At 36.4% G+C, this 26,803-nt stretch overlaps 1 protein-coding gene across 5 annotated transcripts in view; it reads left to right on the forward strand.

The window, feature by feature from the left end:
* Positions 1-26,803, forward strand: part of hiw (MYC binding protein highwire) — a 507,580-nt gene that overhangs the window by 19,159 nt on the left and 461,618 nt on the right. For 4 of the 5 annotated variants that reach the window (XM_069830498.1, XM_069830496.1, XM_069830500.1 and 1 more), the window contains exons 10-17: positions 654-821; positions 910-1,062; positions 3,763-3,970; positions 6,531-6,700; positions 10,298-10,525; positions 15,563-15,888; positions 19,032-19,299; positions 20,657-20,810. In XM_069830498.1, the coding sequence (XP_069686599.1) occupies positions 654-821; positions 910-1,062; positions 3,763-3,970; positions 6,531-6,700; positions 10,298-10,525; positions 15,563-15,888; positions 19,032-19,299; positions 20,657-20,810 (1,675 nt within the window). The remainder of the gene's footprint in view (positions 1-653; positions 822-909; positions 1,063-3,762; positions 3,971-6,530; positions 6,701-10,297; positions 10,526-15,562; positions 15,889-19,031; positions 19,300-20,656; positions 20,811-26,803) is intronic. The other variant, XM_069830497.1, reaches the window with a different exon arrangement.

Raw genomic sequence — 26,803 nt, forward strand, 5'->3', positions numbered from 1 at the left:
AGAAGAGAGAAAAAAAAATTTTTTATTAATTAAGTAAAAAGTAAACCTACTCTACGCAGTAAGAAAATGCTTAATAAGTTTGCTTTTGAACGCTACTAAATTCCGACAGTCTCTGATGTCACTGGGTAAGGTATTCCACAAGCGCGAGTGCGAGATTGTGTATAATGATGAATACGATGATGTCTTATGTGTTGGTATGGTAGTATGCGGCTATTTTGCGTGCGAGTGAAGAGATTATGATATGATGACAAGTAACTGAAATGAGAGGCAAGGTAGGTAGGTGTAGAGGTGTGAAGGGCTTCGAAAAGAAGAACAAGAGAATGAAAATTTCTACGTTCGTTAAACCGTAGCCAGTTTAGAGTTGTGTAAACTCTAAAATATGAATTTGGTAAAATAGTAGTAGTAGTTATTATTAAGATTTGGCATTTTTCTGCACTCTTACATTTTATAATGGAAATTCTGTTCTTGTGGATAGAATGCTGACCAGTGACTTTTTTTTCTCAATTTGTCACAGAAAGTGGAAACGTCCATTTTTTACTCTGTGGAGCTTCAGAGGCTCAGTTCATTCTTATGTATGTTTTAATTTGCACTGTCTGTAATTTATCTAATTTGTAAATTTATAGTTTGTAAATCTGTTCCTTTCTTTTTGTCAGACAAAGCACGTCGTCAACCAAAACCAGTGAAACCAAAAAAGATGATAAAAGTTGATGGACTGAACATCATTCATGCCGCATGTAACAACGGTACAACTGCTCTCATTACGAAAGAAGGAGAGCTGCTCATGTTTGGAAAAGACACTGCACATTGTGATAACTCAACAGGTAATTTGTAACTAAAATATGACTAAGGTGGTGCTATTTGCTTATATAAACGGTGACTGTAAATATATTGGGTTTCTCGAAATTTCAGGACTTGTAACAGACTTGAAGGACACACACATAACACAAGTGTCGCTTGGAAAAGCACATGCTGTTGCCCTCACCAACAAAGGTCATGTTTACACATTTGGTATAAATAACAAGGGACAGTGTGGCAGAGACTTCGCTACTCAAATCAAGGAAGGTAAATATTGAAATTTTTGTAGAACAGATCTTGTGTTTGTGTATATGTGTAACTTTGTTGACGTGTATTAGCTATAATCCTGATGCTGTTATTTCCGGCGTGACTCCGCCTCTTTGCTTACGTATTAGAAAGTGAAGGCTCTATAAAGTCTAGGTAGGTAGTATCGTTCGCCATTTTTGTTCTTACATTCCCGAGCTACCATACGAGGAATCTATTTGCCACACCGTTAAACATTATCATGTCGTAGCTCCTATGATAATAAATCAAACGCAATGTAATTCAGCAAATAATTGAGCGGCAAATAACATCTTCGTGTGCTTTCTGCGAACGCCAACGAAAGAGCTAAAATGGCGGGCGATTATATTAAGTATTTATCGAGCCTTAAGAAATGAATCAGCGAATCACAAGACGCACACATTTAAATGTAGCCGACCTGCAACGTGATTGGCTGCCGGAAATTAGAGCAACGGGACTATAGTTAAAGATATGCTAGTCAATTGGATCATTTCTTGCTTTTTCTGTCATCACTTTCAGGGATGTATGCAAGGTGAGGGTTACCAGGTTTGAACTCCTCCCCCCCCCCCCGAACTTAAAAAACATATTTAAATTTGAGTATTATTTTTATCCCTAATAGTTGTCCCTTCTCCAATTTTTCACTGTCAGAGTAAAAAAATCTACATCAACATAAGGCATAGTCTTCCTACCCCTCCTTCAATGTAATCCCTATGCTTGGTGCTGTGGCACGTTTGAATTGAGGACCGTTTTTGCAAAACTTGCTAACTGCAAAATTTGCAAAATTGAGATTTTGATGGATTCGTTAACATAAAGGTACAGTCACATGTCGCTACTTTTGCAGCGATGCAGTACAAAAAACTGCGCAACTCTTGTACTACGACGTGTGAACTACGGTGCAACCCAAAAAGTAGCAGCTGCCGAACCTGCTGCTCACTACTTTTCCATGCTTCGCGCAGCTTAAAAGTAGCGACGTGTGAACAGGGTTCTCAGGGTTGCAGCCGCAGCATTTTTGATATCGGTTTTGTTGAAACTTTTGCTGCGGTTGCAACCAGTGTTGCCACCCAAATGTGCCAATGATACTTTTATTGTTTGGATGTATTTTAATGTTAGATGTGATGAAAATAAATTATTTATAACAGTTATTAAATGCACTACATAGTCTGAGCATATTTGCTGACGATATAATTCACTTTTTTAATTTTCTGTAGCGTAGTTTCAAACAGGAGGGTTGCCAACATTGATTACGTGAATATGCTGTTGGTTATCATTTAAGTATATAGGCGTTTTTGAAAGCTTTATAGTAAAAATAATGCCAATTTCTGAATACTAGTTAGGACAGAAAAGCAAATAATAGATAAGTAAGCTTTCGCATGAGTTTATTAATAATGCGAACATAACCACAAAATGTATATTGAGAAGTCAACACAGAGATGGAAACCTGCAGCATGACTGCGGCTGCAAAAGTAGCGCCTTGTTTGTGAACAGACTCGCAACCTCCAGTTGCAACTTTTGCTGCACTTGGGTTGCGCAGCACGAAAAGTAGCGTGCAGCACACTACTTTTGGCTTACGTGTGAACACGACACGCAACTTTTACAGCTGCAGTACAAAAGTTGCGCAGCAAAAGTAGCGACGTGTGACCGTACCTTAAGGCAGGCCTCTACATGATGTTAAAAGTGTCTTAGTAAAATTTGATTATTTCTCTTGTAGTGTGTCAAAGTGTGATCGTTTTTCCAAAACTTGCTTTCTGCTATGTGAGAGCTACAGCAAAATTTTGCTTACTACAGTGTTTTGTCTCTCCTGTAAAATTTAGTTTTTTCAGTTAGCAAGTTTTGCAAAAGCGGTCCTCAATGCTATCTTTATTATAGAGAGACCTACCATCTAGTACCGACCTTGTAATAAAATGAAGCTGAAACAATATGAAATTCAACTTCTTGTTTGTTAAAAATTGAATTGCTCTTAAAAAATTACGTTTCAAAGATTTTATAACGATATTCATTAATATGTTCTATTAGAACATAGTAAAACATTAATAAATATACTGTATCATAATAATAATAATAATAATAATAATAATAATAATAATAATAATAATGCATAACATTTAAAATACCGACAATGTAAATTGAAGAGTCCACTGCAAGAATGATGGATGTCATTTGGAATACATTTTGCAGGAGAAGCAATTGAAAGTTTGAAATGCTTAGTGCTCAAAGCTTAACTGATTTTCCGATCATTACTCGACAATGACTATCAGTGTTAATGCCATATAACTCTCTATGTACATTCCATATGTCTTAAGCTATGCATTGACAGTCTTGGTTCATTTTCGACAAGAAAGTGACATCCATCATTCTTGTAGTGGACTCTTCAATTGTGAACAGTTTTAATAATGAAAAAATTCTGCGTACACCACTGATCACTTTGAACAATTCTTATAGGAGATTAATATTTGGGGAAAAAACCGTAAAACATACGAATATTTTTATTGAATACCAAAATAATATAAAACATGAATTTTTGCGTAAATTGTATTCTGCACATCAGGAATCCTGAAAAGCCTTGTACCCATTCCACTAGCGTGGTTTAGAATATGAAATTTCATATTTTACCTGTCACTGGTCATCACAAAGGTCATTTAAGTTATGCACTACTTTATTGTCTCTGGCATTGTCTGTTTCACGCAGTTCCTATGGTAGTTGCAATGGAGACAACAGGTGAAGAGGAGCCAGAGGATGAAGAACTGGACTGGGAGGATGCTCAGGAGGCCATGTGTCCTCCAGGGAAGCACAAGTGGAAGCATGATCTGTGCATGGTGTGCACCGTGTGCCGGGAGTGTACAGGCTACAGCATCAGCTGCTTGAGCAGCATGCGTCCGGACCGCAACCCAGGCCAGTGAGTGCTTCCCACTCATTTCAAAGTATTTGAATTTTTCTGTGTGATGACAGCAAATTACATTTTTAAACATAGAACATGAAAATAAAATGCACTTCTGAAATGGACATAGCATGAATCTGAGTTTTAGAACTGTTACTGTTTTTGGTCTCTAGTATTATGGACTCAGCTCCAGCTGAAAGTGATTTAATTTTTAGTGGAAAAAAACTTTCAGTGTAGCTTCCATCAGATGAGAATATATCTTTGATGGGCGATCATAAGAGTACAAGTCAAAAAACCTTATTTTACAGGAGAGCAAAAAAACTGTTTAACATCGTACATGATTTTGAAGATACTGTTATGTGTATCAGAGAATGCGGCGTTCTACAGCAGGTTTTGACTTGTACTCTTTTTACCAGACATAGATACCGAGCTGATGATTACAAAACTGTACATATCTCAATTTCACCAAAAATTGACTTGTACTCTTATGATCACCCATCAAAGATATAATCATTAGCTTCCTCTAGTAGATTTACTACATATAAAAGAAACCGTTGTTCTTCACTAAAAATGAAGAAGACAAAATTCTATGTTGCGATAACTGTTAGTCCGTTCTCAAATTTTGGTACCATTTTACCACAATAATAATTGTGGTGTCATCTTGTATAAGAAGAATGGGAACGCCAATTCAAGATCAGACAGGCCCACAGCCTTCTATGTGAAATGCTTCTTGCCAGAATGCATGTATCAGGTGCAAATAGTGTTGTCATCTCTACTGCACCATTACATTCGTGTGTCAATGTCTCTGCCAACCAGTCCCTGGGTGGAAGAGGTAATAGTAATAATAATAATAATAATAATAATAATAATAATAATAATAATAATAATAATAGTAGTAATAGTAATAAAGAAAATATTATAATGACAATGATAATAATGATGATGAAAACAATATATTACTGGTTGTTCTGTATGGTTGTGAAACTTGGACCCTCAGTTTGAGAGAGGAACAGAGGTTAAGGGTGTTCGAGAATAAGATGCTTAGGAAAATATTTGGGCCTAAGAGGAATTAAGTTACAGGAGAATGGAGAAAGTTACACAATGCAGAACTACACGCATTGTATTCTTCATCTAATATAATTAGGAACATTAAATCCAGATGTTTGAGATAGGCAGTGCATGTAGCACATATGGATGACTCTAGAAATGCATATAGAGTGTTAGTTGGAAGAACTAAACAGAAAAGACCTTTGGGGGGAGGCCAAGGCTTAGATGGGAGGATAATATTAAAATAGATTTGAGGGAGGTAGGATATGATGCTAGGGACTGGATTAATCATGCACAGGATAGGGACCAATGGTGGGATTAAAAGCCATTTGTAAGTAATAATAATAATAATAATAATAATAATAATAATAATAAAGATTATGAGGACAATCATGATAATACTAATGATGATAATTATGATGATGATAATAATAATAATAATAATAATAATAATAATAATAATAATAATAATAATAATAATAATAATAAAAAAAAATTAAAGGAGGCTTAGATTTTTTTCATGCTGCAAAAGTATCTGGTGAGTATTGAGTTTCCTCATGAGAGAAAGCAGGAATTATTCGCAGGTTCCATTCCATCTCTGTTAGTGAATATCATCATGATCAGCAGCACCACCACCACCCTCTCCTTGTCTTTTTCCTCTTCCACCTCTTCATTAATTTTCTTCTCTTTTCCTTTATACTTTATAGTTCCTTCTCCTCATCCCCATCATTACAACTGGTTATCAACAAACATCATAATTGCAGTGTGGAAGTAAGTGACATTTGCTGTTGACGAAAGACTGGAATATGGACTAATGTGTACAGTAGTGGCAAAAAATACCGGACCGACCCTTGTAGCTGATACAAAAGATTCCTATGCTGTGTATTGTGTCAAACTGTGGTAATTTCAATATGGATAGTGAAGCCAGAGGTATGTACTGCTATTTAATGTAAAAATACGCAATTGTCTTTGCCGAATAGAGGTAGAAATGTAATATTGATGCCAGATGAAAATAAAACTCTCAAAGTTTTTTCGTCTGTAAGTTTGAGGCACTGAAGAAAACAAAAGACGATAAGAATCGAACAAATGCAATAAATTTCATTGTTACAGTTAGTTATACAAGATGTTTTGTGACTAGCAAAATTTGAATCTGTGACTCTGAAATCAGCTACAAGGGTCGGTCTGGTTTTTTTGCCACTACTGGACATTTGTAATATTTTTCTAAATATATATTCAAATCATCGAATTACGTATGCTGTAAACAAGAATACTTGCCACATTGTAATGTTCTGGGTCTTCTGATAATGCAGTAAATGATACTTTCCATCCGTAATTGAAAATGTTCCAGAACAAATTACCTTCAGAATACCTCTCACGTATTTTTATTTCTATAGTCAAAAAGCATTGTAACATAATTATGTGTCTTTGTGACCTGCATGTTTCCATTACTAAGCCAGTCCGTGACATGAAATTCATTCTTCAGACAAGGAAAGTAGTTCCACTTTAAGACACAATCACATATGATTTCCAGGGAGTGTGGGTGTGGAGAAGGGGACTCAGGCTGCGCGGAGTGCGGCTGCTGTCGGATCTGTGCAAGGGAGAATGTTGACAACTCTGAACTCGCCATTTTGGGACCCAGTGGTGCAGGTGACCTTGCTGGAATGATGAGGCTAGATCTCATCTTCGGAGGTGAGGCTGAAAGTAGGTTTCTCCTTCAGAGGCTTAAGGATTAACTTCTGAGTGTTTCATCTCTGTGCTGTTGGCTGTTCATTGAAACTTTTCTTGTAAATTAATGCATGTTTTAGAGCTGTTGAGGCTTTATGTTTCGCTCTCTTCCACTTCTTTTTTGACGTGAGTACGTCTTTGGTCGAGGTACAGGTGATGAGAAAATTTAACATTTTTAGCATAACACAAAATTCAAGAAGTCTCCACTAAATGCTGCACATGTCAAAGTGTATGCATGCCACCATCTATTGAGCATTGAGTAATCTACTTGCAAGTGGCTGAGAGGATAATTGTTAGTAATAACTAGGGGGCGGTTGTTGATGACCTAAAAATCTACTTAAAATATTCATTAAAATGCCTTTAAACTAATGGAAAAATGACTTAAAATTAAAAGAAAATTACATTTAAATATTATTCATCGTACTCGCACCACAACTTTTTAAAAATTAGGTCACCTTGTTTCAATGACTGCCCTGCATATCTTGGAGAGAGGAGGCAACTTCCTGGAATTTGGCTAAGATAAAGGAAAAGAACATGCAACAAAATGAAGGTTTTAAGGGAAAACTATAGATATGAATGAGGGTTTACAATGTGTCTCAATCAGGGGTGGTCCATGTCAGTGACTTCATTCTTCAGCTCCTCCTCTTCCGTGCTTCACTTTTGTTACCAGATCTTCCAGATAAGGGAGTGTGAATGACAAAACAAATTGTGGGCGCAGCGTGCATTCTTGCAATCTTTGTGTTAAAAATACTGTCTACTACAGTAGACATCCCTCCCGAACCATGTTGAGGACACAACGTTCTAACCAGGACATGATGAAAGTTTCCTCCCTTCCAACATAAATTCTAAATACCCTCGTACCGACAAAAGAACAGTAGCGGTCAAAGTCCTCACTTAAACTAAGTTGTTGTTAAGCATTACTTCCGTTGTGTGAAATGAAGCCTTCAGTGAAATGAGGAATGTACTTTAGAGTCTGTTCCAAACTATAAAACTCAAACTTCACTGTTATTCACTTGTTCAGTAGGCAATTATTACTGACCTATTTGGTTAGAAAATGATTTAACAGACCTATCGGTAAAGAAGAAAGTAAAATGCATTCCAAATGATCTAGAAGTTCATCGAAGTATTAAAAATGACCAAAAAATGCCGGAAAAATATGTTGTTGTTTTCCAATGCCAGGCATTTGACAATAAAGTCATTTGACCTCTTGCACTCCAATATTTTTCAAAGATATTGTCATGGTTAGCCACTGACGCACAGATTTTGAGATGGTCTGAATCCATTTCTTGATTTGAGTTACACAATGCACAGTTAGGGGACTGATATATTCCAATTCTATGCAGATGCTTGGCCAAACAGTCATGGCCTGTTGCCAATCTAAATGCAGCTACAGACGATTTGCGTGGTAAATCGAGAATCAACTGTGGATTATGATGCAGAGAGTTCCATTTTTTCCCTTGAGATTGTGTTATCAAAGCCGGAAAAATATAAAAATGCTCTATTAGTTCAAAAACGTAAGAAAATGCAATATAAAAAATTACTTTTTTTACGTTGATATTAACATAGAAAGGATTTGTATATTAATAGGCATCCTAAATGTGAAAAATAAGAAGATGACTGTTCATCAGCATCCACCCCCTAGCAATAACTAAGTAACTCAATCATATCCTGAATAACCATCAATCAGACACAACAAAAATATAATTAATTAATTGGTCAAATGCTCAGAAAATTGGATTTTCTCCAATTGTTTTCTAATATTCCAGTAAACGTCTGTGATGTTATTAACACTTTTATCTGAAATGTTGATAGCTTTGCAGTTCAGTATGTGTTGCAAGTTCATAGTTGAATCTTCTAAACTGCTATGCCAGTTACTAGTGTGAAGATAGCCACTGCTTGGAGAATTAGGAATCAATTGTTTTTATTTATTCTTTTATTTTTTTATTTCGCACTAATAATAAGATTTATTTCACTAACTTTTGTTTATTATTAGTCCAGTTTTATTATTCCTTATTAATACTAATGAATAATACGAAATCTCAGAATGAAAAATAAACATTAAGCAATGAAAAAACATATCCCTAAAGATAAAAAAATAAAGTACAAAACAATAAAACAAAGACGTATTCACTCAATTTTTTAAATTAATTATGCTAAGAGCGCATGTTTGAAGTTACATTGTTCTAGTCTCGAGCTGAAAAAAAAAGTTGATATAGTATTGTACTTGTTATTTTTTGTATTCGTATTCCTTTTTTAATATTGGCTTCCAGGCACATTTTGACTCGCAATTCTGACCTTTTCCTTCACTTCTTTGCTTACTCTGCCATTAACTGTATACAGAATCATTACTAAATCTTACAGTAAGAATTTTTATAATAAAATTGCATGAATTTTTAATCATTTCAATTAAAGAATAATTCAACTATGATTATAAAAATGGAATGAAAAATAATGATTGATTCCATTCAATTTTTCTTTTTTGTTGTTTAATGTTACATGTGTTTTTGTAAGGAAAGGAAATAGTGTAAAAGATGCAAGATTATTTTATTTTTATATTATACGAAATAATATTTTAAATAGTGACTATGTGTTTCTCAAACTTTCAAGATTATAGATAATTAAAAAAATCTATTTTTTGATGCTTATGTATCTGAATTTTAATGATTGCTTATATTACCGTTGATTTTAATTTGTTATTGTTGCTAAAAGTGATATTACTTATTAAATTGTATGTACTAACTGATGAGACTATTTTTGAATGAAATTTACATTCCGTAAAACAAGACTAAGACCAATGAAAATATAGTACAGAAATTTATGATATATGTATAGTATTATGTTTAAGCTGTATAATTTGTTATCATCTTATCTTAAAAAATTGAACTATATTAATCAATTTACTACAGAAATTAAAAAAGTTAATTTGATTTTGAATATTATCAGAGTTAATGTTACCAACGTAGTTTTGACTTAAAATAATGTATTTATATTCATGTTTATATTGTTTACTCGATGCTTCTGTTACCTATTTTGTATTTCCCTTTTAGAATGAGCTCATGCTCTTAGTGCTCTTCCTTTAAATAAAAAAAAATACTGTTCTAAGGATGGAACCTCTAAGTAATTTCAACACGTCAAAGAAATTAAATATGAAAACTCCAAAATCTTCTTCATAATACAGTTATGTTTTAGAATGGTTTCTTTGTTATATACATTCCTTATTTTACAACATAAATTGTAAAATGTATTAGGTATTATCTAACAAAATGGGTCTTATATAAAGTTATTTCTTATTTAAATTAGAACTCAAGTTGCCCTGAAACCTCGGTCTACATTATTCTTTAATTTATTTGCAAAAGTAAACACATTTATAAATAAGTGAAAGTGATATACTGAAGCGATTTTATAATTTCAAAATACTATTAGGGTTAAAGAATATTAATAATTAGCACAGCTACTGCTTATTCTCACTTATTCGTATGATTTTACAAGTCCAGCGACCTTTATTTATATTATATTTCGTTATTAGATTCGAGTGGTCATTTCCTTTGTTGTAATTTTGTTAATTTGTTACAGGACGACATGGAGCTCGCCTGCAAGATCATCTTCAGCGTCGTCTTGATGAAAGGAAGCAGAGGCAGCGAGGGAGGCTAGCGAGTGGCTCAGCCAAACACTGCGGCCTCAAAATGAAAGGTGTGAATAATCGAGCTGGTCCTTCAACAGTCACGATGGTGGCAGCCAAGCCTGTGCCGTCCGTGTTTCGCCCACCTCCGCCTGTCATACCAGCAGCCCAAAATATACTGGGTGAGTTGCGCATAAGGAACAAGCTTACATAGCCCACAGTTTAGCATCCTCCATTTGGACAGTAACACTTCAGCAGTTGTGTGATCTTTCCACCTCCTTTTAAGTGGAATCAAATGATTGTTACTGCTTCTTAATACACTGACCGGCAAAAAAAACCGATCACTTGGAAAAAAATACTAAAAGTCAAGTTTAAATGTAAATTATGAAGTAACTCAAGAAATAACATAACTGTAATCGTACTCAATTTAAAGATTACACTTTTATGAACTTGTGACACGTAACTTCACACCTTTCACTCCAATTTTGAGTCAATGACCGTCATATGTTCATAAATCTACACTTTTGTTGAAATTTTGCAAAATTTTTCACTTAACTTTCAGCTGAATATTTGTTCATTAAACTTCACTGAAAATGTTGTTGATGCACAAAACTTAAATTCACACTATCAATAACTGAAACAAACACTCAGTATCTGGTGTGTCCCCGCTGGCCCTAATTACAGCCGCCATTCCATCAGATATGGTTTCGATTAAGGTTATGATGTCTCTCTGGTCGATATTGTCCCATTCCTCTTGGAGTGCAGCCCGCAGATCACCTAAGGTCTCCGGAACAGGATTACGATCTCGGATACGTGTACCCAACCTATCCCGGAGATGTTCTATAGAGTTTAGGTCGGGACTCCGAGCTGGCCAGTTGAGACGAACAATCTCCAATGCATCAAGATACTGTGATACGCAGCGTGCTGCATGTGGACGAGCATTGTCATGCATGAATATGAAATCATCGCCAATAAATGCAGCAAAGGGCACGACGTGATCGACGAGAATCTCGTTGATGTTGCGGTGAGCGTTGAGACTACATTCTCGACAATCACCATTCCGTTCGGGCCTCCATGGAGATGTCGACCCACACCATTACGGAGCCTCCACCGAATGGCGTCTTTGCAGACAATGTGCATACCTCTCTCCGTACCATCTGGGGATTTCAGGGAGAACCTGGACTCATCAGAGAACAGCACACTGCTCCACTGCTGCACAGTCCATTGGGCATGCTGACCAGCGAACTGAAGACAGTGCTGTCTGGTCAGATCTGGTCCCGTAGCAGGTCGTCGTGATTGAAGATTTTGTTCTCCAAGGCGTCGTCTAACAGTCCTCTCACTCACATTAACATCCCGCACATGTTGTAGTCGATTCCGAGCTTCAACTGCTGTAGTATGGCGGTTTCTTATGACCTGGCTGACGAGAACTCGATCATCTCGGGCCGAAGTCTTCCTCTTTCTGCCAGAATCAGGTCTTCTGGAGTAACTCTGTGTTTCCCGGAACCGTTTCACAGCCTCTTGCACCGTGGTGTATGGTGCGCCTTATAGCAGCAGCGTAATGGAGGCTGCGTCCGTCATCAATGACAGCGACAGCTCTGGCAACGTCTTGGGGTGACAGAGACATTGTCTGAACTAAATTCATTGACGAAATAGCAAACAAACCATTTTCGACAGTTGTTATTCATTTTCAAAAAGGAAAGGAAGCAATAAAGCAATAAAACCTCTTCAATTGTTTATGATGACCTACCCCACATGTTCAGCACAGAAACACACTCCTTCGTTGTTAGGCGATAAACCGAAGATTTATTGGTGTGAAAGGCGTGAATTTACATGTCAGAAGTCCATAAAAGTGTAATTTTTAAATTTAGTACGATAACAGTTATGTTATTTCTGAGATTACTTCATAATTTACATTTAAACTTGACTTTTAGTATTTTTTTTCAAGTGATCGGTTTTTTTTGCCAGTCAGTGTATATATGTTACTGTAAATGTACGAAGACCTGTAAATCTTAGAATTTACCGGTACAACCTAGCATTTACCGTTATGGTGCGGTAAAACCCCAAAATATCTTATTAGATGCATACATTTTGAACTTTTACCTAGAAATGTTGGTAAATCTCAGGATTTACCGATGCGAGCTGGTAAAAGCTAGATCGAAGAATCCAGAACAAAGAATCTCGCCTTCGTTGTGCAGATTCAGACATTTTTGCAGGGGTGAAGCGGTTCCGAGAGGCTACCAAAGAAGGTCTTGAAATGCAAGCAAAGAAAATGAAAGGAGTCACTTGTAACAAAATTCCAACATTTTTAGTCGGATAGAATGTGAAAATCAAAGTACCGGATGCAAAAATTGACTCAAAATCAGTAATAAGAGTGATCATAAATATTTAAGATGAGTTTTATCAACTTGGTACCAAAGCTAGCAACCTGAAGTCATTGTACTCTAGGAACCAACTTATATTGTATAAAGAAAATGTTATCAGCATTGAAGAATTAGAAAAAGAAGGAATTAGTGTACGGGAAGTAGTTGGTCAATTATCTTTCGTTAGAGGACAAGGGTTCAAAAAGTGTAAATGTTTAAAAAGTGTTCAACAAAAAAAAGTGCTTCATAATGTTTGTTTTACTTTATTTGTGGACCTAGACTCTTTGAGGAGATGTAAAGGCTTTGTTAATTTTTATAACAGACAGTGGTTAAAATTATAATATTTTTCACTATTTTTAATATAGAATATTGTTTATTATACTCACATTAGAATGTATGAATATTTAAATAACTTAAATTAAAAATAAATACAAGTTATTTCAGTCATTGTTAGGGTGATTTTTATTTATGTTTTTAAATAGATCCTAAAACAACAATAAAAGATGAATTGGAAATAGATGTGTAAAAGTACGAAGAACGGCAAATCTTAGTAAAGATTCTTTTTTCTTCTTTAATACGATTTTACCACAGCTGACCAATAACTCCTGAGATTTATCGACATCTCTTGGTAAAAGTTCAAAATGTATGCATCTAATAAGATATTTCGGGGTTTTACCGCACTGTAATGGTAAATGTTAGGTTATACCGGTAAATTCTAAGATTTACCTGTATTCGTATTATATATATGTTACTGTAAATGTACGAAAACCAGTAAATCTTAGAATTTTCCGGTTTTCGTACATTTACAGTAACATATATATATATATATATACGAATACAGGTAAATCTTAGAATTTACCGGTATAACCTAACATTTACTGTTATGGTGCAGTAAAACCCCGAAATTTCTTATTAGATATATACATTTTGAACTTTTACTAGGGATGTTGGTAAATCTCAGGATTTACCCATCAGTTGTGGCAAAGTCGTATTAATTTAATAAAAAAATCTTTATTAAGATTTGCCGTTCTTTGCACTTTTACATATCCATTTCCGATTCATCTTTTTATTGTTGTTTTAGGACCTTTTTAAAAACATAAATAAAAATACCTTAGCAATGACTGAAATAATTTATATTTATTTTAAATTGAAGTTATTTAAATATTTTTACATTCCAATGTGATTATAATAAACAGTATTCCGTATTAAAAATAGTGAAAAATATTATAGTTTTAACCACTGTCGGTTATAGTATTCCGTACAAAAATTAACAAAGCCTTTATATTCCCTCAAACAGTCCAGGTCCACAAATAAAGTAAAACAAACATTATGAATGTTAATTCTTGTTACAATAAGGGTGGCTGTTATAACATTTAGAATTACACAACATGGAAGATGATTTACACAAACATTATTTTGTTCAACAGTTTTTTAAACAATTACACTTTTTGAACCCTTGACCTCCAACAAAAGATAGTTTGCCAATCACGTCCCGTGCACTAATTTCTTCTTTTCTTACTTCTTCGATGATGATAAAATTTCCTTTGCACAATGGAAACTGGTTCCTAATGTACAATGACTTCAGTTTGCCAGCTTTGGTACCAAGTTTACAAAACTCATCTTGAATTTTTATGACCACTGCTATTATTGATTTTGCGTCAGTTTTGCCCGGTCTACATCCGGTACTTTAATTCTCAAATTATGTCCGACTGAAAGTTTTGGAATTTTGTTACAAGTGGCTGCTTTCATTTTCTTTGCTTGCATTTCAAGACCTTCTTTGGCAGCCTCTTGGAGTCGCTTCACTTTATCGAGCCTGTAATTATGTCTGAACCTGTACAATGGAGGTAGGATTCTTCGTTCTGGATTCTTCGATCTAGCTTTTACCAGCTCGCATCAGTAAATCCTGAGATTTACCAACATTTCTTGGTAATGTCTTCGTACATTTACGGTTTTATATATATATATATATTGTGAATTTATTTCAACTCAACAATAGGATTTTATTCTTCCAACAATAATTCCTTTCTACAATTCACCTTAAACGCTCTCGTCAACAATAGGAGTTTCACTGAACACAGTATTCGTTATAGCACTCCACTGACGGCAATGACAATTTACTTGGACTATTACGAACAACAATGAACTGTTAATCTTAACTAATATTTACAAAGCACTATTTACAAATCAGAACTATCAGTTCTCAGTTCACAGTTCTTCTAGCTCAGTCACTCGAGTTCACAGTATCTCGAACCACAGACCTTCAGAGACAGTTCACTGTACTCGAACTCAGGTCCCTCCAACTGCGGTCCACTGCACTCGAACTCAGGTCCCTCCAACTGCAGTCCACTGCACTCGAACTCAGGCCTTCGGATGCTGACACAGTTGCGGACGCACACTCGAGCCGAACTCCGGTACACAAGACTGGCTTGCTTGCCCTGGCTTACTCACTGACTGGCTGACTAATCAACTGAAACTGCCCGAGTTCGCTGGCGTTTCTTCTTTTATAGCAAAATCATAGTTACGAGAAATTTCTACGGGTGTCCTCTCGAATTATCTGGCTATCTCCACTTCGGATGGACTTCTCTAGAAGATTCGGGAGGGTCCGTCCCCCCTTCACTCCGCGAGTAGCAGCTGCGCGCACACTCTTCCCTCGTCGCGCCTCTCTTCTCTCCGCCGCGCGCCGTCCCTCAGTGCTCCGTGGAGCCCGCGCGATCTGCTCCCTTGCTGGTCGTGAGTTCGAATCTCACGTCGCTGTCACAATATATATATGGAGCATCAATAAAAAGCTAAGAATAGAGTACAAGAAATAAAGTCGTGTGTGTCATTTGCTGTAAGAATTGATGAATTTCTTGTTTGTAGTTGAGGAGCAAGCTGGGAGCAGTGATGTGGAGCGAGATGCAAGCCGTGTGACGTCACTGCCACCTGCAAGAGTGCATCTGCCAGTGGAGAGCCCAGTGATGCAGATATCTTGTGGGCTGCACCACACCGTGCTGCTGCTGCAGAGTGGGGAAGTGATGACGTTTGGAAGCAATACTTACGGTCAGCTAGGAGTTGGAGATCTGCTGCCTCGTGGGGGTCCGACGTTGGTGAAGCTGGCCTCCCACGCTATGCACGTTGCAGCTGGCAGCAATCATACTGTTGTGCTCACTACTAAAGGAGAGGTCTATACATTTGGGAGCTTCCAGGTACAGACAATCCCCTTCTTTACATAATGTCTGTTTTCTACTTGACATTGTAGTAATTACCCATACACATTTATAAATAATTATTTTTACTTAGTATTTTTATTTAATTTATGCTCGAGCCTGCCGAAATGTTCTAATTATACACCTGGTAGCTGTCCTTTAATGCATGTCATTAAAGTACACCTACTCATTAAAGTACAGGTCTTCAGCCAATGATAACTCAGCTTACATGTGTTCAGCCAATGACAAGTCAGCTTTGTACCGCTATAAAACCGCAAGTATCGATTATTCTCGGATATGCAATCGAAAGAGAATTAGCGAAAAGTCACGGAGGCTGGAAATCCAATACTGTCGCAGAAAGTTATGTTCTGTTACTATAATAATTGGCGTTAATTGTAAATAATATTCAAATAAATTCAATTTGTCAGCCCGTTTTTCAATGTCGAATTCAATAATCAAGGTTATAATATTATAATATTATCAAGTTTAACGGGACTATGTCAAAGTCAATGACATTATTGTTCCTCGGAAAAAATCAATACTTTCGCGTCTGTGCACATTTCACAATTCACGACCTAGAACAAGGTCACTTCCGATCTTGTCAGATACGAATAAAATGTATACATCTGAATACCGGTAATTTCAAGTTAGAAATATGGTCGAGCATAAAAAGTCGTATGAAACTCGCCTATAATGGTAATTAAGAAGTTCGTATGAAAATTATGAAACTCGCTTGCGCTTGTTTCATAAATATCCATACTCGATTCTTAATTACTATCATTATAGGCTCGTTGCATAATGTACTATTATGGTGGTGGTTCCTTTTCTAATTTCTTGAAGTGCTGCAGTCTTTCGGGACTTATTTCATCCCATTTTTTTACTTTCTCATTATACAAATTTATATAGGGTGAACTGCAGGTAACGTCATTAATTTCGGAGGGGTTATTCTTTGAGATATTTAAGACTTCTTCTTCTTCGGGTTCACCTTTCCATCCATCTCATCCAAATCTCTGTATCTTTACACATTTTCTTTATTTCAGCCATTATCTTTCCACGTTGTTGTACTATTTTCTCTATAGTATTTTCGCACTTAAATCTTGTCTACCTCTTCCTATCCTTCCTTCCACTTGCATCTCCATTACCTGTGTAACTTTCTCTTCCTCTGTCTTTCTATACACATGCCCGAACCACTTTATTTACTTTTCTTCTATATTCTCTATTATGGATTTCTTTAGTTTTACCTCTTCTCTTACTTTTTTTTTTTTTATTCGATCCCTTCTAATTTTCCCTATTGTTCTCCAGAGATACTTCATTTCCATAGTCGTTATCTTGCTTTTGTATTTGTCAGTGGTACACTTTCTGTTCCATATTGTAGTATTGGTTTTATTATTGAGTTATATATTTTCATTTTGTTCTTGGCATTGATCTCTTTTTTCCAACTATTGTAGATATTTAAAACAAAAAAGTTTAATATAATTTTGCTCGTTTTTGCTTTCTTTTCGAGATAAAAATTGTTTCATATGAAATATTTCATAGCGTGTTTTAGGAAAGCCAATGATTGAATTCCCAATATGCTCAGTCAGTTTGAGAGAACAGTGTATTATGATAATAAACTATTGAAAAAAATTCAGTTTTATTCTTTAAATGTGCAGAAATTTGATTTGAACAAATGTAACTTTTCCTTTTACAAAGGAATTTTTCAATATTACATTTTTTCAGATCAAATTTCTACACATTTAAAGAACAAAACTAAAATTCTTTCAGTCATCTATTATCATAATACACTACTCTCTTAAATTGACTGTGCATATTGGGAATTAAATCAATGGCTTTCCCAAAACACGCTATGAAATGTTTCATATAAAGGCAGCAAAAACGAGCAAAATTGTATTAACTGTTTTGTTTGAAATATCTCAAAGAATAACCCCCGAAATTAATGACATTATTTACGGTTCACCCTGTATACATAATAATTCTGCGAGATGGACTCATAGTGCTGACTACATGTTATCCTTGTACTGATTGGATGATCGTTATCCTCTGCCAATGCATGTGAATATGAGGCTAGCAAAGTGTTGTTGCATCATGGAAAAAAAAATTCTGCAAGCAATATTTATTGGAAACTTCAATATATTGCATAACGTTCTTCAAAACCTTTTTAAATATAGAAATTATTTTAAAATCGTAAAATGAGTGAGAGGTGGCAAATTTTCAGCATATAACCTTCAACTTAAAGAATCACACAAATCGACCTAGTAGTACTCTTAAAACAAAGCATAGAAAAAATAAGCCTTGTGTTTTAAATATTGTAACTTTTAATACAAAACAATAATGTAACTTTATTGTGTCAACAATAATCACTTTCTATAATTTACTTTAAACGCTCCCGTCAACAATGGGATTTCCACTCCACACAGCAACTCAGTATTCGTTATTGCACTCCACAGACGACAATGACAATTCACTTGGATTATTGAAAACAACAATGTACTGCTAATCTCAACTAATCTTCACAAAGCACTGTTTACAAAACAAAACTGTCAGTTCTTAGTTCACAGTTCGTTGCCTTGGCTAGTTCCTCTAGCTCATTCACTCAAGTTCACAGTATATCGAACCCAAGCCTTCTAGAGACAGTCCACTGCACTCGAACTCAGGCCTTCCGGGGACAGTCCACTGCACTCGAACTCAAGTCTTCCAACTGCGTTGCTCCCGCCTGAACCTACGCACAGTCACGGACAAACACTCAAGTCGAACTCCGGTCTCGAAGTTGGCTTCACTGCTACACACTGCTTGCTGACCAAAAACTGACAACTCTCTTCTCCTTGCATCCTGTATTTATTACTAAACCATATTTTCGAGAAATTACGATTTCGCGATCAATCTACAGATGCCGAAAAGATGGCGCCTATCTAGACTTCTCTGGATTTCTCCCCTCTCCCTTCGTCACAGCACATGCCCTAGGAAGTAGATGCATGCGCAACTTCATTTGCCGTGTCGCCCGATCCTTCCACGTGCGCCCTGCCCTCTGTGGGATGCGTGATCGAGTCTCGACGGGGCTATCACAATATAATATAAAATAAATAGATTTTACAATTAAGTACAGCATGAAAGCCAGGCTTATTCATGTGTTTTGAAATTTGCAGAAAGGTCAACTTGGACGTCCATCCCCAGCTGGTGGACATGAGTCACCCATGGCTGGTAATAGTGGCAGCAGGAAAGATGCCCGTCTGTCTCGTGAGGGACCTTGGTATGCTTATCCTGGGCCTGTACCGAATATTGGACCAAGGCATGGAAGAAGAGCTACATGGGTCGGAGCATCTGGGGATCAAACTTACCTAAAAATAGACGAAAGTTTAATTAACTCCTTAAGTCTAACAAGATCTACTGTAATGGCCAATAAAAGCAGCATTGGTAAGTTCCCATTGCTATATCAAAATAATTAATTATAGGACATTTTATTTTTCTCCGTTCCATTACTCTTACATCATATGATGACGCAGAATATCTGCATGGAAATATCATATGTACTTCGGTACATTAAAATAATATATATGATATGCGTAAATCACTTCGTGATTTAAGACGGCGCTTATTCTGTCAGATCCCGGCCAACTAGTCACTCATAACGATTGCACCTCAGCACATGTGTGGACTTCGGTCCTACGTTCATAGACATCTATGACGTATTGCAGGGGGCGGCCACTAGAAGGAACCCAAGAGTTGGAGCTTAATCTGAGACGATTCTGTCCAACGCCGGGGTGGTATCCGGTGTGGCTTAGTGGATAAAGCATCAGCACATAGAGCTGAAAACCTGGGTTCAAATCCCAGCGCCAGAGAGAATTTTTCTCCGTTCCATTATTCTTACATCGCATGATGACGCAGAATATCTGCATGGAAATATCATATGTACTTCGGTACATTAAAATAATATATATGATATGCGTAAATCACTTCGTGATTTAAGACGGCGCTTATTTCGTCGGATCCCAGCCAACTAGTCACTCATAACGAGTGCACCTCAGCACATGTGTGGACTTCGGTCCTACGTTCATAGACATCTATGACGTATTGCAGGGGGCGGCCACTAGAGGGAACCCAAGAGTTGGAGCTTAATCTGAGACGATTCTGTCCGACGCCGGGGTGGTATCCAGTGTGGCTTAGTGGATAAAGCATCAGCACGTAGAGCTGAAAACCCGGGTTCAAATCCTGGTGCCAGAGAGAATTTTTCTCCGTTCCATTACTCTTACATCGCATGATGACGCAGAATATCTGCATGGAAATATCATATGTACTTCGGTACATTATAATAATATATATGATATGCGTAAATCACTTCGTGATTTAAGACGGCGCTTATTCCGTCGGATCCCGGCCAACTAGTCACTCATAACGAGTGCACCTCAGCACATGTGTGGACTTCGGTCCTACGTTCATAGACATCTATGACGTAGTGCAGAGGGCGGCCACTAGAGGGAACCCAAGAGTTGGAGCTTAATCTGAGACGATTCTGTCCGACGCCGGGGTGGTATCCAGTGTGGCTTAGTGGATAAAGCATCAGCACATAGAGCTGAAAACCCGGGTTCAAATCCCGGCGCCGGAGAGAATTTTTCTCCATTCCATTACTCTTACATCGCATAATTATTTAAAAAAATCAAATAAAATGCTACGAATATATGTATAGAAAATGAGAGATATTAAATTAACAGTTCTCAGTTAGGAGATGTAAAGAATGAGAGTTCTGCTGATTGTAATTTATTTAAATTTTCAGTTTTGCTGCCTACACAGAGTGACCATGCAAGTTCCTTCAAATGCTTAGCCATAAACAAACGTGATGGCAACTGCAGTAGTTTCAGTGGAGGTGATCAGGTGGATTTCTCCAACACTGCCACATGTCTTGATCCATTGTACAATGTTCTCTGGAGGTAACTTTCTTTTAAATAGAATAATACTTTTTCCAGGCCATTTTTGTATGTTGTTTAATCAACTGTCCGAAGACAGGTTTGAACCTTACAAGTGATGCCAACAAGGCATCACTTATGTGACAGCTAGGTCAGGAGATAATGGGGTAGGGTGGCCAGTTCATTTTCCTCTCCATTGGATACATCGCTAACTAATAACACATTACACTAATCAGACTTATATACAATTGTTCTTCCTCTGACACATATTGTCAAGTGAGATGTACTGCCTGTTAATAGATGTACATATCAGCCAGAACCTCAATCAGAGGTAATTTTTTGTATAATATACTTTCATTTTACATCACATCACATTATATCCTGCTCAATTCAAAAGAAGTAATGAATGTTGCAGTGCAGCTGAAAAATTTATTTGTTCTAAGATATAATGTTCAAGTGTTCTTGCTAAACAAGCTGTGAATTTAGTGGTAAGTATCTTGGAATTATTATTCCATATCACTATTTAATGCACTTTTTAGAATTTAGTTTTGGTTTTGGGTATGAGCTCAAAGAGATAAACAGCTTTATGGCCGTGTGCACCATTCTCGATCATCTAGCCCGTTTATCAGAAATCACGGAAACATGGTTAATTCTTGACAATGATCAAGTTACAGATGCGGTGCACCGACATTTTCCCTCGATCAACTCAGTCCCGTCAGCTGACGGTACGCTCGCTTGAGAAGAATCATCTGAGCGCTAGGTTACCGCGTATAAAACAGCGAACGAACGCACTCTGTCAATTATCGCTTCGTTTTTGTTTGTCGGAGTGCTTTCAAACATCCTCGCAGTTTTCAAATAACAAGTTTCAATAATCATGGAAGAAAAAAGAAAATAGCACCGAACTTCTCACAGTTCGAAGTGGAAATTCCTTTAGAACTCGTCAGCAATTATGCATCCATATTACAGAATAAAAGTACTGACGGAAGTTCTCTAAGAGAAAAGCAGGCTACCTGGTTGGATTTAACCTCCCAATTCACATGAGTTATACGTGTTTACATAATTCCACATAATTTGTAACGTAATTTATACAGTGATTATTTCATATTATTGATATTAATTTGGAAAATTTCAGTATACGGATACCGCACTGACAATTATCTTGAAATAGGCTACTAAAAAGAGCAGATTTGTATGTGTTTGTCGAATGCTCATCATCTTGCTTAGGAAAATACACATTTCAGTGCCAATAATTTATTTGGGAAAATTTCAGTATACGGATGGCTCACTGGCAATTATCTTGAAACAGGCTACCAAAAAGAGCAGATTTGTATGCGTTTGTCGAATGCACATCATCTTGCTTACGAAAAGACACATTTCAGTGCCAATAATTTATTTAGGAAAATTTCAGTATACGGATACCTCGCTAACAATTATTTTAAAATTAAAAAAAAAAACAAAAAACAAAAAAACAATTCGTCTGTGTATGTCGAATACGCATCATCATGCATACGAAAAGGAAGTTTTTAGTGCCAATTTATTTTGTGTGCACAAGGTTGGAATTTTGGAGTAAGAGGGAAAGGAAAGTAAGGGAGCCTGGGGAGGTTTGACCCATTATTTTTATTTTATTTTTATTTCCAAAAATAAATTTCCTTAGAGGTGATGAAAACATACCATTAGATAGACTAAGATCTCAGACATATATGGTAAATTACAGAACAGCCTATTCTTAATGTATTAAATTTCATATATGTTTTTTAATTATACTACTTTCTGGGTCAAACCTCCCCGCATAAGGGAGGTTTGGCCCACATGTTGGGAGGTTTGACCCAAGCCTACAAAACAGTACAAGTCTGCAATATTTAAATAAATTAGGAACATGAATACAAAGAACACTATTTCTAACAAAAGTACCAAACACAAATATTATAAAAATATAGAAAATAGTAAAAGTTCCACTGAGAAATAGCACTGTTTTCACTTAACGCACATTTAAATTAATAAATCTCACTGAGAACCTAAGTTTTGAAGACATTCTTTCAGTTCCATCTTGAAAAACTGGTTTTGGAAGAATTTTCATATCTTCAAATGGCACATAACTAGTGTCTTCAACATCAGGATACACAAAGCAGTCTGACCCGAATCGGTAGCGCCGCATGAATTTCACTTTACACTCATATTCTCTGATCTGTATAACTTTTCCAACATAATGGCATGCTGTCGACTTGGTGCAGAACTTAACCAAGACGAAATCACCACTTTTAGCAGACATCACTCCCCAATCTTCATTATTCACCTCCTCGCAGTCGTCATCATCAGTTATATTTTCAGAAGCCTCGTCCTCATCAGCCGTAGGAGTAAAGTGAGATTGTCTTCTCTTTTTCCTCTCCTTTTCAATTGATACAGAGTCCTCACAGTCATTAGGAAATATTTTCCTAATAGTTTTGGAAGGAAGGGTAGCCTGATTTCTCTTCCTATTGACACGTTCTTCGTACTCTTTCTCAATAGCTGCTTTGACAGGTGTGTCTGTCAACACACGACTAACAACCCTTTTGCGGCCATTTTTACTTTTCTTTGGACCAGCTTTCGGGAAAGGTCTTACTTGTTCTGGTGAAATTCCACTACAACTTGGCTGGGTAATCAGTGTTGGATGGGGTTCTTTGCTTATGGCTGCTGCATCTTCACTGGCAGGACTTGGTCGATAAGTTACATATGAGCTCATAAAATCAGTAGAATTGAAAATAGTGGAATCAAATGGCCAGATCCCAGTGCATTTAAAGCCACTGATTATATTGGCAGGAGTGAAAGAAACAGGAAATGCATTTCCAACAAATTTTGGGATCTGGTAGATAGTTGCAGTCTCTCCTGGATGAGTGGTCATGAAGTCATCAATAGCTTGATTGTAAACAGTTTTGAAGGGCCCAAATACAGTTCTATCAAGTGGTTGAGTTTTATGGCTTGTGTGGGGTGGCAATGTTATTAGTGTGATACCATTGTCCTTAGCGATCTGAAGTGTCTGTGGTGTTACGTGAGATTCATGGTTGTCTAAGATGACAAGCACAGGACGTTCTTTAGAGCACTTTGTGTGTTTGATAAAGTGTTCCCAGTAATGAACAAAGGTCTCTCCAGTCATCCACCCACTTGGACTAACACCAGCACAAGAACCCACAGGAGCACCATCAATCATTTTATCATTTAATCTCTGTCTTGGATAGACAAAGAATGGTGGAACAGCATTTCCTGTTGCACTTACTGCACAGCAAAGTGTAACAAGTGTCCCCCTCTCAGCGGATGTCATTTTTGAGACCTGTTTTTCCCCTTTTGGTGCAATTACCTTGCCAGGTTTCTGTACATTTGTTACCCCAGTTTCATCCAGATTGTAAATTGATTCTGGGCCAAATTTATTGGTGTGATACACAGAACGAAGATTCTGGAAGAACTCGCCTACACTTGTTGGGTTAAAGGCTGTCCCTCTCCCTAGACTTTTTCCCTGGGGATTCCGCAGTGACAGTCTTGGGTGACGATGCATGAATCCTCTCTCCCAATCATAACTGGCTTGATTGTTTTTCTTCCAATTATCACCGATTGGTTTACCTCTAGCGACTGCATATTCATAAGCAAATCTTCGCAACTCTTTAGGAGTAAGACCATAATTCAACCTAGCTGCTGTTAGAAGGTACTTTTCTAAATCATTTTCCTCTTCTGAACTAAAAATCTGAGAGCTGTTGTGGTCTGCCTTGAAAGCTGTTTCATTTCCTTCCTTTACTTTAGAAACATACCTCCCTAAAGTCTTCCTATCAACTTCATATTCAACTGCAGCTGCTCGAATGCTCACATTATCATCGAGGACACACTTTACAGCAGCTTTCATTACTCCTGGATCTACTTTCTTCCTTTGATTTTCAGTAGGTTTCCACTTGAAAGGCATCCTATTAAGAAATAAAAAAAATGTTATGAAATCACACACCATAACATGGGTCACACCTCCCTGCAATTTTAGGTCAAACCTCCCTCATGGGACTTTTTGTATATACTAAAATATTTATATACTTAATAATAAAGAAAACTACACAATAAATATATGAAATTGAACCTAAAAGGATGTAGAATCAAATGTAACTATCACTATTACCATTAAGATTGCAATTACTTACTTGGATTCTTATAAACAAGAGCATCAAACCAACATCAGCAAGCAACAAATCAAACAGGAAGTAGAATCTCAGCTGTTCTTGGTTTCACTGCCTTGATGAGCATAAATATTACCTCTGACATTAAAAGCAAAGAGAACCATGACAAATAGCAGAGATAAAAATGGCGGGATTTCAAATTATAGAGATGGGTCAAACCTCCCCTATGGTCAAACCTCCCCAGTCTCCCTTATCCTTGTTCTGAAATTTATCCATTTATTTTGTGTTCACAAGGTTGGAATTTTGGAGTCAGAGGGGAAGGAAGGTATCCGTGTAATTTCTCTTAATTCAAGCGTAAATAGCCTAATTGTCCAAAACGTCATGTAGGTCCTAATAGTTTCAAACGACAAATCTATAGCTAATAAGTGATAATCTCGCATTCTACAAAATGGTCATTTAGTTTTGCTATATTATTAACGGCATAGAATAACTACTTTATTATTATGTTAACAAAATTGGACAATTAGGCTATATAATATTTTGTCCTCAAGTAAAGTCCCGATCTTCCAAAGCAGAAACATATATAAAACATTAGTCTATTTTGAGAAAAAAAAAACATTTCTATTATTCATCTACAAACTTACTCTTTCTACAATAACACCAATTCTGTTATTTCCGCAGTGATTTGCGTGTTCAAGATGCATCATATCATCTTCCATTCATCAAGTACGTCAAATCGTGCCGCCATTTTGGTTTTCTCGACTTGACCATGTTCAATTCAAGATAATCAGTGCCACACCCGTGATCAAATTTGATCATCATCAACTCGCTTGTTTAACTTTGATCGAGATTGATACTCCGCAAATTGGCGTTGAAGATGGTCAACTGCCGACTTAATTATGGTCAAATTTTAATCGAGAATGGTGCACACGGGCATTAGTTTCGCGTTTTCCATAAGAAAGTGTAGTACTGTGTACTTTGCTTGATTTTCATAACATACATCACACCAATTTTAATCACGTCATATATCCACTTTTAAGTCATATTATATTACTTATATCATATTGTTAAATTAAATAAATATGTAATACGATTGAACAAGTATAAAATTTTATCCAGATAATCGTATTTCAATTACTGCATTATGAAATGAAGTTAAAGAAATGCTGAAAAAAGAGGAAGTAAAAATCCATCAATCAGAAACATCTATAAAATTAAACATTTGAAAATAAATTTAAAAATAAAGTTGCAAAAAATGTAAGAAATTGAAAATGTGAGAAAATTTTACTTATATGATCCTAATTAATGCTTGTTTATCCTAGGATATCAGCTGTATCAAAATTTAATCTTATAAATTGGGAATTATATGTCTTCAAATTGTATGTTTACTGAAACAAAAGAAATGAATGAAAATGATACCGGTATCAGATTTCTGAAATTGTAAGAAACAGTGAGGATATTGTGAAGAAATATTGGGATGCAATATGGCCTGTAACTTAACTGCCATAGATATAGAGCATAGCATTACATAACGACAGTTAAATGTGCTTTCTCTTCTTTTCTTAAGCTCTTTCCTTCCCCTTAGAGCTTTTAAATCTGTTAATACATATCTGAAGAAGTTTTACAATGAAATATCATAGAGCAGCATCGAAATTTATTGTGCTGAAATATTATTAGTTGTAAAGATAGAAATTTCTTCGTATTTGTTGAGTTCGAGAAGCACTATCATGGTAGGAAAATGAGAAAAATTTGATCTTCATCTTCTTCTTCACTTCATGGTATAGGCAATCAAATGCCTGTTCCGTCTTCAAAGTCCTCCAGCCATCGTTTCCTAGGTCTGCCCACCGATCTTCTTCCTTTAGGATGATATTGCATTATTTGTTTAGTAAG

This window comes from Periplaneta americana, chromosome 7 (genome assembly GCF_040183065.1).
Source record: "Periplaneta americana isolate PAMFEO1 chromosome 7, P.americana_PAMFEO1_priV1, whole genome shotgun sequence".
In the NCBI taxonomy this organism is placed as follows: Eukaryota; Metazoa; Arthropoda; class Insecta; order Blattodea; family Blattidae; genus Periplaneta; species Periplaneta americana.